The sequence below is a fragment of the Physella acuta genome, unplaced genomic scaffold (genome assembly GCF_028476545.2).
Source record: "Physella acuta isolate Inbredline_101_S28 unplaced genomic scaffold, ASM2847654v3 ptg000412l, whole genome shotgun sequence".
NCBI lineage: Eukaryota > Metazoa > Mollusca > Gastropoda > Physidae > Physella > Physella acuta.
In genome coordinates, this window is record NW_026731931.1 from 61,045 (window position 1) to 77,500 (window position 16,456).

Consider the following 16,456-nt stretch of genomic DNA (forward strand, 5'->3'; position numbering starts at 1 on the left):
TCCTCTCTATCACTATCACTACCACCCCCACCCCACCCCCACATGATCTGGTGAGCGGTGTTCACTCTGTTTACATTTTACAATCATAGAGACGGGTTTGGTGACGGCTATTAGGGGCAGATAATTTAGTTTGAAACTATTTTAAACTTAGAGGAGGTAACTAAGAGGAGGCTGCTTTCAGGTGGGGGGGGGGGGGGGGGTGGTTATTGTTTTTAAGCAAATATTTTCAATGGCAGCATTGGTACTGTCGAATTCACAAATTATAAATTACTGAAAAGTAGAAAAAAAAACTAAATAGCGGCGTATGATACGCAGCGGGTCAGCTCGTGTGTATAATAGAGCGGAGAACGGACCCAAGCGAAAATAGTCTCAAAGGTATTCAAGACGCCCATTAAGTATTTTTTTTAATCATGCGCGGTCCAACTAAGGGGTCATCCATAAATGACGTCAAACTCGTAGGGGGGAGGGGGGTCCGTAATTTTGTGACGATGTGTGATGAGGGGGAGGGGGGGGGGGGTGGGTTCAGATGTTACGAAGTCACAGTTTTGTATTACAAAAAAGCAATGTTAGAAAACGAATTTTAGACGTTATTTCGCATTTTAGATAACTGTTTTAATAAATTGTAATAGTTTAGACAAGATTTTAGAAAAATATCGATGTTTAAAAAAAATTCAACTGCAATTTTGAGGGGGGTTGTAGGTTGAGGTGTGACGTCATTTTAGGGGTGGGGTCTGGCTTTTTGTGACGACGTGTGACGGAGGGGAGGGGGTAGGTAAAAATCGTCAAAAAAAGCGTGACGTCATTTATGGATGACCCCTAAATTTAATATGGTTATAAAAATCCTGTCTGTTTGGTTATTTTTTTCGGACTTTAAAAAAGAGGTGATGTATTTGACGTTTAGCATTTTCAGTAATTAAGCACAAATATTTTATTTTTTTAAATTATTTTTACAGCTTCTAAGAGGTCAAAATATTTTAAAAAGAACGAATTTTATTCATGTCAACAATATGATAGCAGGATTCTCGTTAACTCGGTGGCCGCCGTTATTACTTTATAAAGAAACTGTTTCTATAAGAAATTTCGCCCACCTAACATAAACGGTACAAGGTAACGGGTTTTGAGAAACCGGAAGTAGATTAAGTACTAGATTTAGTTACCGAAAATCGGATGCGCCTGGTTATAAATTTTGGGGTTTGTGTTATAGTTATATCGTGACCAGTGATATTGTCACGTGCACCCGCTGGTTTGAATGAACAGATATCTTTCACCTAACCAACCCCCAACCCCACCCCTATACGGTGTCCAAGCGTCCTTCTCACGCGTCTTTTCTTTAGGATAGCGTGGCTAGCAGACAAGACGTGTTTTCACTGTCGAGCTAAGTCAAAAAATGTGTTACTGTTTGTCTTTATTTGTCTAAACTGTAACCACACTGTTGTGTGCTGACGAAGACCTTGGGTCGAAACGTCCACAGTTGTCTTGTAACTGTCTTAATTTGTGAGGTAACTAACACTATCTGTTTTATTACTAAGTGATATTGTTATAGTGGCTAGGTTATAACTAAAACACATTCTATTGTATGCAATAAGGATGTCCCGCAGAAGAAGTTTATTTTGTGCGTTTAAATATAAACAGTATCGCACTGATCAGAGTTTCTTTCAGGCATCTCTGGGATATTGCCCCACTCGTAGAAGCACGTTCCGCTCTTGATCAAAATAGAACAAATTCAAAGCTCAAAAAGAAAACATACTTCAACCATTTAACCCCTTCCCCATCTACATGTAAGTTTTAAGTGATCTTACTCATCCGGAGAATAAAAAAAAACATCTACATATATAATTTTCTTCTGGGAGACGTTAGAAAACAAGCTGCAAACGCGCCTTACAGTCCCCTCTCTTTTTCTCTATCGCTACCCCCCCCCCCCCCCCCCTCACATGGTCTGGTGAGCTGAGTTTCACACTAAATGTTTACGTTTTACAATCGTAGAGCCGAGTTTGGTGACGGCTATTAGAGGCAGATAATTTAGTTTGAAACGATTTTAAACTTAGAGGAGGTAACTAAGGAGCGGCTGCTTTCACGGGGTGGGGGGGGGGGGGAAGGGGGATTTAGTATTTTAAAGCAAATATTTTCAGTGACAGCATTGGTACTGTCATTATGAATTACTGAAACGTAGAAAAAACAACAACTAAATAGCGACGTATGATACACCGCGGGTCGGCTCGTTTGAAATAAACCCTAGCATTCTACCATTCAAACCGTTGAAGCAATAGAATTGTATTAGACTAAGCTAACCTTCCTGAGCAGAGGATGATCCGCTGTCCTTCGACGTGGTAAATTTAAATTCGTAGTATTTAGACTGTTTGCTCAAACTGGATCTAGATACCCTTGATTCACTGTACTCTGAGAAAATCACAATTTTTTAAAAATATACACGTTATTGCTTTTAATTAATACAAATGATTGTAATTAATACATATGATTTTTATTAATAAAAATGATCTTAATTAATACAAATGATTCACATATTGTTGCTGTCAACTCGATAGGAGTTCGTTGTGGTCTGATGATAAAGCGCATGACTGCTAACTCGAAAAGTCGTAAGTTCAATACAGGGGAAAACATAATGGCACTTCCCATCTCATAGTCCAGGCTTTGTGCTTGGGGCAGAGGCGTAGCAAAGGGGGGGGGATGTGGACCGCACCGGGTGACACCATTTAGGTGGTGACACCAAGGCAAAAAATAGCAAAATATATAGAGAAAAACTTAAGGGGGGGTGCATATCGAAAATTTGAAAGTTTGTCCCCGGGAAGGGTCGCTACGCCTCTGGGAGGTGACACCATTAAGTGCCGCACCGGGTGACACCCGACCTTCGCTACGCCACTGGCTTGGGGTTCCAAGTCATGATCACATAACGGTCTATTAGACGTTGAATTCATACAAGTACCAGCAGTAAGGCGTCATTGAGGAAACGGTGTTCGATTTTAGAGGAAGTATAGGCTTCTATTGATAAATTTCTATGAGGAATAGCAATTAATTACCGGCTTAAGAGATTTACGATTTACATATAAAGAATTCTTGGGGCGAATAAAACAAAGACCTACTACAACAGAATACTCTGATGTTAATAAACATGGACGGATCAAAAGCAATAACGCAAGAAGTGCGTTCATGGCGTAGCGAGGTCGGCACTTAATGGTGTCACCCCCCACCTCCCACTCAGAGGCGTAGCGACCCTTTCCTGGGACAAACTTTCCATTTTTGGATTTGCACCCCCCCCCCCCCTCAAACTTTCGAAGTGCACCTCTTAAAAGACTATTTAACACTCGAATTAATCACTTAAATAAGTGGAATTATCATTTTTCAGTATATATTTTGCTATTTTTTGCCTTGGTGTCACCCCCCTAAATGGTGTCACCCGGTGCGTACCGCACCCCCCACCCCACTTCGCTACGCGAAAAAAAAGGCGAAAAAAAAAAGATTTTTTGAGCACAAAATAAAGTAATCCGGATATACCATTTTGAAACAGACACAAGCTAAATCATCGAGGATTGGAGAAAACTTGTTATATGAGATTCTACATTTGCGGTTTTTTTTTGAGGCTATAGAATGGAATAGAATTGTCATTCTACCAAATCTATCATTATATATGTATCAGTTTAGCAACCTCGGGCGATAATGTGATCAGGACTATACCCGTCTTAGTCTCCCTAACGTGAGTCAAGTACCCAACAAATTTGATCCGAACTCGAGCTTTTTGTGTTAGCAGTCGTAAGCTCTAACATTCAACCACGCTCTTCCTATGTATATAAAAAGAGACATTAATTTCAAAAATATAAATAAATAGCGGTAATTGCAATATTTATCAAGTTTTAAAATGCCAATATGTTTTCACATATATTTTTCCCAATAATTTTTGCCAGAGGCGTAGCGAGGAGGGGGGGGGGGGGCGGACCGCACCGGGTGACACCATTTAAGCGGTGACACCAAAGCGAAAAATAGCAAAATACATAGAAAAAAATGATAAATAGTGTTTTAAGAGGTGCAAATCGAAAGTTTGAGGGGAGGGTTGCAAATCGAAAGTTTGAGGTGGGGGGGGGGGGGTGCAAATCTTAATTTGAAAGTTTGTCCCCACAAAGTGTCACTACTTCTCTGTGGGGGGGGGGGGGGTGACACCATTAAGTGCCGCACCGGGTGACACCCGACCTCGCTACGCCACTGGTTTTTGCTAAGATGCCATCTACTATCACATCTGCACCTAAATCTGCATCTAAGACAGTCACATGATGGTTACCCAGCAAGACTCAAATCAATTAAATATTCAAGCTACATGTCAACCATTGGACTCAGAAATACTATCAAATCTTCACTCTTTCGAAACTATCGCAAAGGCGTAGCGAGGAGGGGGGGGGGGGCGGGGGGGGGACATTTGTCCCCGGGCGCCGAACTTAGGGGGCGCCAAAATGGGTTTGAAAAATAAATTGATAGCTTGAAGTGGGGTGCAAATTGAAAGTTTAAGAGGGGGGGGGGTTGCAAATGGAAAGTCTGAGGGTGGGGGGTGCAAATCGAAAGTTTGAAGATGGGGGGGGGTGCAAATCGAAAGTTTGTCCCCGGGCGCCGGGAAGGGTCGCTGCGCCTCTAAACTATCGTCATCAAATAGTAGCACGCTACACAACAATCATGTAACCCATTCGTTGTTTTTTTCATGCAATGCCTCAGAAAAAAATATTTATAGCATCAGTTTTACATTCGACATTGCTAAACACTAGTGTCTGTATTTTAACATATTTAGTTTAAACCTCTGTTGATTTGTAGGTATCCAAAAATCTGAGCTTCCTTTTAGTCGTAAATACAAAAAAAAAACTTTAAAAAAAAAAGTCGAAATGAGACCGTTAATTATAATCTTACTGCTAGTAATGACGATATCTTCAATCTGACAGCCACATAACACCAGCCAAGCATTGTGTACCTCCCGCTTCAGCAGACAGTAAAACGTGAATATAAACATCCCCTGTGGTAATACACACAGTACATAGTAAAGATAAATAGTTATTAAAGCATTACCGGATAAACATGCCCTGGAAATACAAGCAGTACATAGAAAAGATAAACAAATATTAAAGCATTACCGGATAAACATGTCCTGGAGTAATACAAGCAGTACAAAGTAAAGATAAATAGTTATTAAAGCATTACCGGATAAACATGCCCTGGAGTAATACAAGCAGTACATAGTAAAGATAAACAAATATTAAAGCATTACCAGATAAACATGTCCTGGAGTAATACAAGCAGTACATAGTAAAGATAAACAAATATTAAAGCATTACCAGATAAACATGTCCTGGAGTAATACAAGCAGTACATAGTAAAGATAAACAAATATTAAAGCATTACCGGATAAACATGCCCTGGAAAATACAACAAGTACAAAGTAAAGATAAACAAATATTAAAGCATTACCAGATAAACATGCCCTGCAATAATACAAACAGTACATAATAAAGGTAAACATAACTTAAAGCAAATTCCAGCATAGTATGATGATTGAAGATTTATACACCCTAGATTAATACAAGCAGTACGCGGTGAAAATAAATAAAAATTAAAATAATACATGAAATATTCAAGATGAAGACAAATATACGGTGGAATAATAGATCTACATACAGTAAAAGCTACAATTTTTTCTAGAACAACTCAAAAACAAAATGTTTAAATTGTTAACTAGATCAGTTTTGAGACCCTTAACTGACAGTGTTTCTTCCAGACTTTTTTCCTCAGGAAGGGGGGGGGGGGGGGGGGGCTTGACAATTTTGTGGGTGGGCGGACTAAAATGTCCGGGGGGGGGGAGCGGATAATATTTTCTATATAAACTCCATTTCGTTCGGTGAGCGGTAGACTTTCTTCGAAGAGATGCCTGGAATAAACACTGTTGACTGATAGAGATCGCTTGACATTCAAAATTTAAGCTTAACTAGGATAGTCCAGATTGTAATTTTGTAAACCTAAGAGGGACAATTAAAGAGTTAAGCATACGATTTGCAACCATCAAGTTCGTAACAACAGTCAGGCACTAGAAATTTGTAATGTTTCACTTTGTTGAATTCAGAAAAGAAAACTAGTAATTCCTTGCTATGAATCTTTAAAAAATGAAGTTTTAACAGACATAATTATGGTCCTGCCTATGCTTTTATCCCTACACTGGTCCTAATCTTTGCATTCTTACCTGTAGAGAGTTAAAAATGGAAAACAGGTAGCTAAATAGCGTGCCGAGTTCACCGAACGAAAAGAAGGCGAACGTCCAAGTCAACCCAAGCAGTATTAGGAGGACGAAGGCCACTCGAAAATTAGCCATAAAGCTGAAAGTAAATATTTACTTGTTTACAAAGTGCTAAATGTTTCTGGCAAAAGTCGATTCATTACTTGAAACAGTAAAATCTGTTCCGTAATGGCAGTAATTATCTTGAACATAAATATTTGTGTATAAATCTGTATTTGAAAGAAAAATTCCGTAAGAGGTTTTTTATCTAGAAGAAAAGAAAGAGTGTTGGATGATGGGTGTAAAAATAAAAAATAAACCGACATACACATTTTTAGCGCAATTTCCATACTGAGCTATTGCGATTATTAATTCGTTCTGGATGAATGTGTGTCCGCAGCTTTAAGTCGTATCTGCTCCTCAACGAAGCAATATCGAGGACTAGTTCCAAAGCAAATATGTTGAGCAAGTTCCGAGGATGATTGTGGGTAAAAAAAATTCCCGGAATTCCTTCCTGGATTTCCCGGAAAAGCCCAAAAACCTCGAAAAAATGCAGTTTTTGGCCCATATCTCGGCAACCAGACCACTTAGCGACTTGAAATATTTACCAATCGATTCCTGCTATAATTTAGAACAATATTGCCGAAGAAAGGTTTCAAAAATATCCTTTCGTTCGGTCACAAAAAATTAATTAAGGAAATTGCGCTTAAATTGTCACTATACTTTTTATTAACTTGTTTTCATTACTGACATTTCATCCCATCACCTAGAACTCTTGGAAGTTTTTTTAAAGAGTTCACCTGCGAAGTGTTCTTCGATAAAATAAATAATTTCTGAGGGGCGTCGCCCCGACATTATAGTAGGGCGCCTATGGTCCCCCAACGACTATCTAAGCCCCAGGGGATCCGTTGATTGATCGCCCTACACAGGGGGTCAGGGTTAATTCAATGAACAACTTTAATTAAGTGCTTTAGTTGGCGCCACTGCAATTAGCACTATGACGCCTACGTTCGTTTTAAAAAGCACTATACACAAAATGGAACTAGACTCGTCTTTCGAAGCCTCGGCGGTCAAGGAAGCAGGAACACTGCGGGCTTCTCTAATAGCAATATTGCGCCTAGAATTGTTTCAAAGAGCAGACTGAAATAGCTACATAGCAGGCCACTGTAGTGCCTCCAGTCGCCTTCCAAGAGCGCCAGGCGACTCCCCTCGACACCCCTGACACCCGGGCGGTTGCCGATAAGTGGTTTACCTGTTTCGGATTGTGTGAACAAACCTGACTGCACTAATTATGATGCACGAACTATAGCGCCGACATTCTTGACAATAAAATAAATCAGTTTTAGAATTTTATTTTTAAGTCTAAAAATATACAATTGGGAAAGCGTTAATAAAATCCTCTGAACATGTTTCGTCAGCGTTTATTCTGAGATCGCGGTAACGCGTGCAACGTGTACGCTATGTTCGGATAAGTGGTGCTTCAACTACATTCTATCAACATAATTTAATGGCGGGGTGGTACGACCTACAATATAAACGGTGTGCAAACATTTCGGACATATGTCAGCAGGGTGCTTCTTTCAGATATTTTTCTCCGCCCGGAGGAGACACTTTAAAAATTTATAGCTGGGGAGTGTAGAGGGCATTTGGAGTTTTCTAGGAAATGCTAAATATGTATTGGCCTAAATTGTCTATTGACTTTTAATAGTCCTTCTACACCCCCCTCCCACCCCCAGCAGTCGTACTATCTAACAATTTCGATTTTTCAAAAATACTCGTTATAGACCAACCTGGATATAAAAAAGTGATGAGAAATAACTAGACAAACTAATAGTCCTTTTACACCCCCCCCCCCCCCCAGTAGTCGTGCGTCATCTTACAATTTCGATTTTCCAAAAATACTCGTTATAGTGATAAGAAATAACGAGACAAACCTTTTCCTTTCGTTGATCAACATTGACGAGTGCCTTTTGTTGCTCTTGGAGATCTCGATCATGCTCAAACAAAAAACGGCGAGGTTGATCAGAAGGGAGGTCGCCACGGGTGAGACGAGCGTGACGTAGAAGGCTGGCTTCCTTATCCAGCAGCTGGAAGCCAAAGCCAGAGTTTGGCATTATATGAAAAAACGAAATATAAATGTGTTTCTTAAAATTTGGAGCTTAGTTTATGGTTGACGAGTGGTCTATGCGTAGAGAGAGCTGGACTGCTAACTCGAAAGTCTCGAGTTCGAATCCAGGTTCTAGTCAGTAGACCGTCCCAACTCTGATGGGTACCTAACTCACGTTAGGGAAAGTAAAGGCGGCTGGGCATAGTGCTGACCACACTATCTCTTCATATGCCAAGGTCACAGAAACAAGTGAACTCTACTTCACTTGCCCCATAGACCGTCAGGTTTGAAAGGGAAACTTGCTTATTGTTGACGAAGAAGAGGGCGATGTGGCTTTGAGGTAGAGCGCTAGACTGTTGACCGAAAGTTCGAATTCGGATTCAAGTTAAAAGAAACATCAACTCTACTTCATCTGCTCAATTGGTTGAGATGCAACTCCATAATCAAACAACTGCTGCTTTGTAGTTTGTTCTTGGTTGGACAAAGGCTATGGAAGCAAATCCAAAAAGAAAAGCAGGCTGAAATCGGAGTCAATGGCCTCAATGGCGCATAACCATTTGATACGTATCCTTAATTGTGTTGGAGGGGGATCCCTTCCAACACTAAAATTAAGAACGAAGAAGAATAAGAAGGTTGAGATTTCTAAAGGGATATCTTTATTGCTACTAAAATATAACATTATTTAGAGACAACAACTTCTACCTAACTTACAAGTTAGTATATAAACGTCCGTAGTTCTCTGTATCATTGATAAGCAGCGTAAGGACAACTAAAACAGCTGGCAGGCCTAAAAACAGAAAGACAAATAATCCTAAGTCAAGAACCAGTAACAGTTGCGGTAACTGATGGTGTCAACTCATCAATCTTCGCATTTTGTATTTTAGGTTAATTAAGTGTCATCCGCTCTCCTCACTGTTTTATTATATAATGTATCTGATGTAACACTTCACATACACCAAACAAAAGCTTCTGTAAAGCATCACAAACACCTTACAAAAGCTTCTGTAAAACATCACAAACACCTTACAAAAGCTTCTGTAAAACATCACAAACACCTTACAAAAGCTTCTGTAAAACATCACAAACACCTTACAAAAGCTTTTGTAAAACATCACAAACACCTTACAAAAGCTTCTGTAAAACATCACAAACACCTTACAAAAGCTTCTGTAAAACATCACAAACACTTTACAAAAGCTTCTGGAAAACATCACAAACACCTTACAAAAGCTTCTGTAAAACATCACTTACCCCAAGCAAACAGAAAACACTTCAAGATAAAGCGGGCTATTTGGACGTTGAACACCTTAACCACCGAGATATACATATAAAATGCGTTTACTGACATCCAGAACATTGAAGCAAGAAGCGAATAGTGAAGCAACGCTGCCATTGCCTATTGGATAAGCATATATTAACCATTATGTAAACACCGAGTAGTAAATAACATGTTATAGTTGTGTAATCAGTAACACTAAAGTTATTTACATGTACGAGCATTAGACATGTAATAAAATGTCAGCTGATACATTTGTTAAAGGATCTACAATGTTTTATTCGGTTTTAATATTCTATTTCTAATTAATATAAGCATTTATTCAGTTCTCATAGTCTATTTTTTTTTGCTTTTATTATTATTTATTTGTTTGTATTATTTTGTTGCTTACATAGAAAAATCTATCTAAAACTTACAATTTAAATCAACACGTTTTTTTTTTACCGGAGCCTTCCCCCTCAAAAACAAATAGGATTTAGTTACGTGTGACTAAATCGGTGACCATTTGCAGAGAATTAAAGTAGAGACAGTACTTTAGTAACAGTTATACCTTACAGCGCACGGCCTCCCGTAGAATTGTTGGAAAATATCTCCCCAATAGAAATAAGCCATTGAAAAGCAACAGAGCCCAGCACAAGTTGTAGACTATTTTAGAGGGGCTATGTCTTCTCAGGTTTCTGGCGAAAGATGAAACAGAGTATTTTAGGATCATGTCGTCTCTTCGATTTTCTATTAAAAAGGGAAAACACATTATTAAAATGGGATTATGTCTCTTCGATTTTCTAGTGAAAGAGAAAACATAATGCATTTTAGAGGAACCATATTTTCTAAATCTTTTACTCTGAAAGGAAAACATTCATCCCGTATAATATTTCTAGTTTTTAAAAAAGCATATTTTTTTTGATAAAACATCGCTACTTAATTTAGAGTGAAAAAAAATGTGTCAGTCGAACAATCAACTCACAAAATCAAATCATAAAAACAAAAACTAAGAGTTGTAAGATGTCTGTTTCCATTTTAAGGACGGTACTGTGACAAAGCTCTACTTTATGAATGTCACTGTTACAAAGTTTTACTTTATGAATGTTACTGTTGCAACGTTTTACTTTAATGATGGAACTGTAAGAAAGTCCTACTTTAAAGAAGGTAATATATCAGTTCTAAATTGAAAATGTTACTTTTACAAAGTTATCATTTAAGGATGGTATTGTATCATATATAAACAATATATGTATATATATATGTATATATATATATGTATATATATATATATATATATATATATATATATATATATATATATATATATATATACAGAAGCTATATAACAATTTATTTAATAGCCAAATTGATGTGTTGCTTTAAGTAATTTTCTAAAACCCCGTTTATTTATTTGTAATTTTTAAGCTTATTTTTCCTTTTTCGTATATACGAAGTAATCGTGCAAAAAAAAAAATCTCGAGATTTTTACACTTCACTGATACGGAAAAACATAATTTTGCAATCTTGTCCGTATGTCTGTGTGTCTGTCTTTCTGTCTGTGTGTGTGTAAACATGATAACTTGAGTACCGTTACAACTATGTTGATGAAATTTCATATATAAGTATTTTATCAAAATCGTAGATCCGTATCAGCTTTTGAGCGATTTCCGATAAACGGAAGTGGTACTTTTTCTACTTTGAATTTTTCAAAAACCTATAACTTGAGTATTATTTCAGATAGATAAATGAAATTTCACATGTAAGTAGAAGATTTTATTCCCTGCCTTTTGTCAAATTTTGAGCAATTTCCGTTGACCAGAAGTACTGATTTACGCTATTTCCGATTTCTCAAAAAACGCATGTGAATTTATAAAGTACTAATAATTTCCCGTACTATTATACACATCTGTATTCGGCGTTCGCTTGTTGCGCAATTCTTTTTTATGAGATTCTATTCTATTTTAAAAAGCTTAAGTATTTAAAATGGATTAAAAATCATAACTATATCCCGTGTTCCCATCCCTTGTTGATTTACATAAGAATATTCGAGAAAGTTTAGGGGAGATCACTACCGGTTTATTTTCTTGGTTTTGTTCTTGGTTTTGGTGTGGTCCGAGCCTGTGAACGCCTGTGAACGGTATCCTAACAAAAAGTGATAATATTGTTGGAACCCTAATAGAAGCATGACAAGAAAAATCTTTATAATACATTAACCTTTCTTATCTACATAGACACTGTCTATGGTTGTAGTGTTATGAAAATGTAAGCCTTTCTACTCCAGATCTAAACTTAAATGTGAAATTTAACATTGAACAATCCTCTGGGTTTGTATTACCATCTATAAATATAATTTGTTTTATATAAACATTTTAATCAGACATTTTTTTTTACAATTAAGTGCCTCTTTTAAAAAATCTACACATATATGTCGATTTTCTAACTTCTAGGCCAGGGGTCTTCAAACTTTTTAGCCCGAGGGCCACATTTACTATCAAACTTCAAGTACAACCCCCCCCCCCCCCCCCGGAGAAAATAATTCTGAAAAAAAACCACACATTTGGGGGCCGACAACACACTCGAGGTCCAAGTATGCTCTCAAATTGTTCGTCACGTATTGCTTTCTTGAAAATGTTTGTTCACACAGGTATGTTGTTCCATAATTTGAAAGGTACTTTGATGCAAATACTTTAATATTAGGAAAGTCTTCCATGGGCGAAAACAAAAAAACTACCCACTATTCTATGAACTTGTCTCTAAGGAGGTCATTTGCTTGCAATTCAATGACCTCCAGCTGCAGTTTATCTGGGTAACTGGCCACATTAGCTTCAAATGGGTTTCACTTCTTTTATCTTTGAATCCAAGTCAGAAAATTGCTACTAGAGGTCTTTGATGATCTCGCATGGAAATGACGTAGAGAACTCAGTCATGAAGATCTTGCACTGCTGAAAGTGCGTCAAGTTGTTGGCCAGTACTTGTTCTAAAAACAAGACAAGTTTGGATCTAAAGGCCTTTATGTGGGTGTATAGATCAGAAACTAGTTTTTCCTCTCTTGTAATTTTAGGTTCAGAAAATTAAAATGACTAGTTATGACTGCAGCAGAGGCCAATTTCCAAACCCACTCTTCATCAGACAATAATGACTGTGGCTTGCCTTTACTTTCCAGTAAGTCACCTATTTCCTTTCCCACAGCTTCGCCATCTTACTGCTGTGTAGTATGGTGAATGTTGCGGTTCTGTGTCTGCATCTTGCGACAAGTCTCTGAACTATCTATGCTTGAGCTCATGTGACCTTATTAAATTCACCATCTTCACTACAAGATTCAGTACACTGCTAATGTCCATAAATTTAGCACACAAAATTTTGTCGGAGAATAATAAGTGCAAGAACGTTGTTTGTAGGATGTTTTTTTTTTTCATTCACTTGCTTTTCTTTATGCCACACATGTACTTTTCTCAAACAACAGTCAGGTAACTGAGGTTAGTCCAGTCCAAGTTATAACCCGCAAATATGTTTAACTCATTGGATATATCCTCGCTGGTAACAATGTCATAAAAGCCAACTCTTGTGTTATGTTCATGTCTTCATCCACACATCTAATAAACACTAGTAGTTGAGAGGTGGAACAGCTATCCGGCGACTTATCCAATGCAATTAAAAAATGGCGAACTTGCATTTTTCACTATTTGAGTCACAATGCTTGCATCAATGTCTGCAACACGGAGGGAAATTGTATTTGCCCACAAATCAACATTTTGAAATTGTTTTGATTTTTCAGGGCAAAGTTCCTCAGCCATATCCAATAAACGTTTTTTCAGTGGACAAAAAGATCTCCGCGAACCGGATGAGAAAACCTCGCGGGCCGCATACGGCCCGGGGGCCGTAGTTTGGAGACCCCTGCTCTAGACCAACAAATAAATGAGTATACAGATGTATAATCATTTTTAGTATATTAAGATAAATCTTACCAAACTTACTTGTTACATTCGTAAATAAAATGATGAAGGGCTAACTATAACCCTATTATTTTTTGTCCATTCGTCATCAACAATTGCGTTTTTTTTTCTATACGATCAGAAAATGCAGACATTTTATCGAATAAATCATGAATTCTAAACTAATATTTAAACCCTAAATAACCTACCTGAATACGGTGTAGGTAAATACTGTCATTACCAGGCAGCAAAAGGATATACTGCTGCCGACAATTGAAATGATGGATAACATTTCGAGGTTGGCCTCGCTTACCGAGTATGTCAGCCCGTAGACGTCCTATATAAAAGACGATAAATAATGTTATGTGATAGCACACTCATAAGGTAAGAAACATAGTGTTTTAACCACTTTGATAAACTGGCTTTTATACATTCATCGATGAACGGGGTTAACCACTTTAATCAAATGTCTTTTATACACCATTAAATAGGTTTTGCTAATTTAATGAAAGGAATTTATACATTGGTGAATGGATTTAACAACGTTATTTAATTGCTTTTATACATCGATAAATCAGTTTAAGTATCTTAATGAAATAGCCGTTATGCATCGATAAATGGGCTTAATTAATTTATGAAAACGATTTTTACTTTCTCGTATATGCAAATCTCGACGTTTTACACCTCACTGATACGGAAAAAAATAATTTTGCAATCTTGTCCGTATGTCTGTGTGTCTGTCTGTGTGTGTGTGTAAACACGATAACTTGAGTACCGTTACAGCTACGTTGATAAAATTTCATATATAAGTATTTTATAAAAATCGTAGATCGGTTTCACCTTTTGAGCGATTTCGGATAACCGGAAGTGGTACTTTTTTCACTTTGAATTTTTCAAAAGCCTATAACTTGAGTACTATTTCAGATAGATAAATAAATTTCACACGTAAGTAAAAGTTCTAATCCTCTACCTTCTTTCAAACTGAGTAATTTCTGTTGACCGGAAGTAGTAATTTATGCTATTTCCGATTTCTCAAAAAAAAGCTTGAAAATTTATAAAGTACTAATAATATTCCGCACTATATTGCACATTTTGTTTTGACGTTCGCTTGGTGCGCAATTTTTTTTCTATGAGATTCTATGTATTTAAAATGGATTAAAAATCATAACTATGTCCCGAGTTTTCATCCCCTGTTGTTTTATATAAGAATATTCGAGAAAGTTTAGGGGAGATCACTCCCGGTTTATGAAATAAAGCCTCACTGATGTCAAACCAGCAATGATAAAGGCACACTAATTCATTCCTGGAATTATTCATTCTCCTCTCATACACCATATGTGACAAAACAGACTACGGGTATACATTTGACCACTTAACACCATACACCATATGTGACAAAACAGACTACGGGTGTACATTTAACCACATAACACCATACACCATATGTGGCAAAACAGACTACGGGTATACATTTGACCACATAACACCATACACCATATGTGACAAAACAGACTACGGGTATACATTCGACCACTTAACACCATACACCATATGTGACAAAACAGACTACGGGTGTACATTTAACCACATAACACCATACATCATATGTGACAAAACAGACTACGGATATACATTTGACCACATAACACCATACACCATATGTGACAAAACAGACTACGGGTATACATTCGACCACATAACACCATACACCATATGTGGCAAAACAGACTACGGGTATACATTTGACCACATAACACCATACACCATATGTGACAAAACAGACTACGGGTATACATTCGACCACTTAACACCATACACCATATGTGACAAAACAGACTACGGGTGTACATTTGACCACATAACACCATACATCATATGTGACAAAACAGACTACGAATATACATTTGACCACATAACACCATACACCATATGTGACAAAACAGACTACGGGTATACATTTGACCACATAACACCATACACCATATGTGACAAAACAGACTACGGGTATACATTCGACCACATAACACCATACACCATATGTGGCAAAACAGACTACGGGTATACATTTGACCACATAACACCACACACCATATGTGACAAAACAGACTACGGGTATACATTCGACCACATAACACCATACACCATATGTGGCAAAACAGACTACGGGTATACATTTGACCACATAACACCATACACCATATGTGACAAAACAGACTACGGGTATACATTCGACCACTTAACACCATACACCATATGTGACAAAACAGACTACGGGTGTACATTTGACCACATAACACCATACATCATATGTGACAAAACAGACTACGAATATACATTTGACCACATAACACCATACACCATATGTGACGAAACAGACTACGGGTATACATTTGACCACATAACACCATACACCACATACGAGAGCACAGAGACCCACCCCTTACCCACCATCAGAAGCGCGAAGTTTGTTAAGTGACTACACGCGCAGACGGTCTTGTTCTCTGATGACGAGACCAGCTCACAGCCATCACTTGACCATTCACCCAGGTGTCCGTTTTTTGGTACCTTCCAGTACACACAGCAGGGCTGGTGTGTACCCTGAAACACAACACATTCAATGAGCTGAAATATGGTAGTAGATTAGTGGCGTCGCTAGGTCGGGTGTCACCCGGTGCGGTCCCCCCCCACTTTTTTTATCCGTAGATTATTCAGTAGGTGTGTACCCTGAAACACAACACATTCAATGAGCTGAAACATGGTAGTAGCTTAGTGGCGTCGCTAGGTCGGGTGTCACCCGGTGCGGTTCCCCCCCCCCCCACTTTTTTTATCTGTAGATTATTCAGTAGGTGTGTACCCTGAAACACAACACATTCAATGAGCTGATACATGGTAGTAGCTTAGTG

At 37.9% G+C, this 16,456-nt stretch overlaps 1 protein-coding gene and 1 long non-coding RNA gene across 2 annotated transcripts in view; both read right to left on the reverse strand.

The window, feature by feature from the left end:
• Positions 1–2,284: 2,284 nt before the first annotated feature.
• On the reverse strand, positions 2,285–13,871 carry LOC131942556 (adhesion G-protein coupled receptor G6-like). The gene is made up of 8 exons (XM_059302451.1): positions 13,763–13,871; positions 10,190–10,316; positions 9,615–9,759; positions 9,075–9,150; positions 8,191–8,343; positions 6,224–6,356; positions 4,903–5,005; positions 2,285–2,397 (listed from the first exon to the last, which is right to left on the reverse strand). The coding sequence occupies exons 1-8, from the start codon at positions 13,843–13,845 to the stop codon at positions 2,285–2,287; spliced, it is 933 nt and encodes a 310-aa protein (XP_059158434.1). The 5' UTR covers positions 13,846–13,871.
• Positions 13,872–16,036: 2,165 nt separating this feature from the next.
• LOC131942552 (uncharacterized) overlaps positions 16,037–16,456 on the reverse strand; it is a 4,640-nt gene continuing 4,220 nt past the window's right edge. Inside the window, exon 3 of the long non-coding RNA XR_009386777.1 lies at positions 16,037–16,151. This is a non-coding gene — a long non-coding RNA (uncharacterized LOC131942552). The remainder of the gene's footprint in view (positions 16,152–16,456) is intronic.

What these genes read in the sequence shown, in the direction of transcription:
- LOC131942556 (XM_059302451.1), bottom strand. Translation starts at nt 13,845, where the DNA reads ATGTTATCCATCATTTCAATTGTCGGCAGCAGTATATCCTTTTGCTGC. An exon ending in GGACGTTTATATACTAACTT is followed by an intron (nt 8,344 to 9,074) that starts GTAAGTTAGGTA and finishes TTTGGCTTCCAG; the next exon opens with CTGCTGGATAAGGAAGCCAG. An exon ending in CCATTTTTAACTCTCTACAG is followed by an intron (nt 5,006 to 6,223) that starts GTAAGAATGCAA and finishes GTATTACCACAG; the next exon opens with GGGATGTTTATATTCACGTT.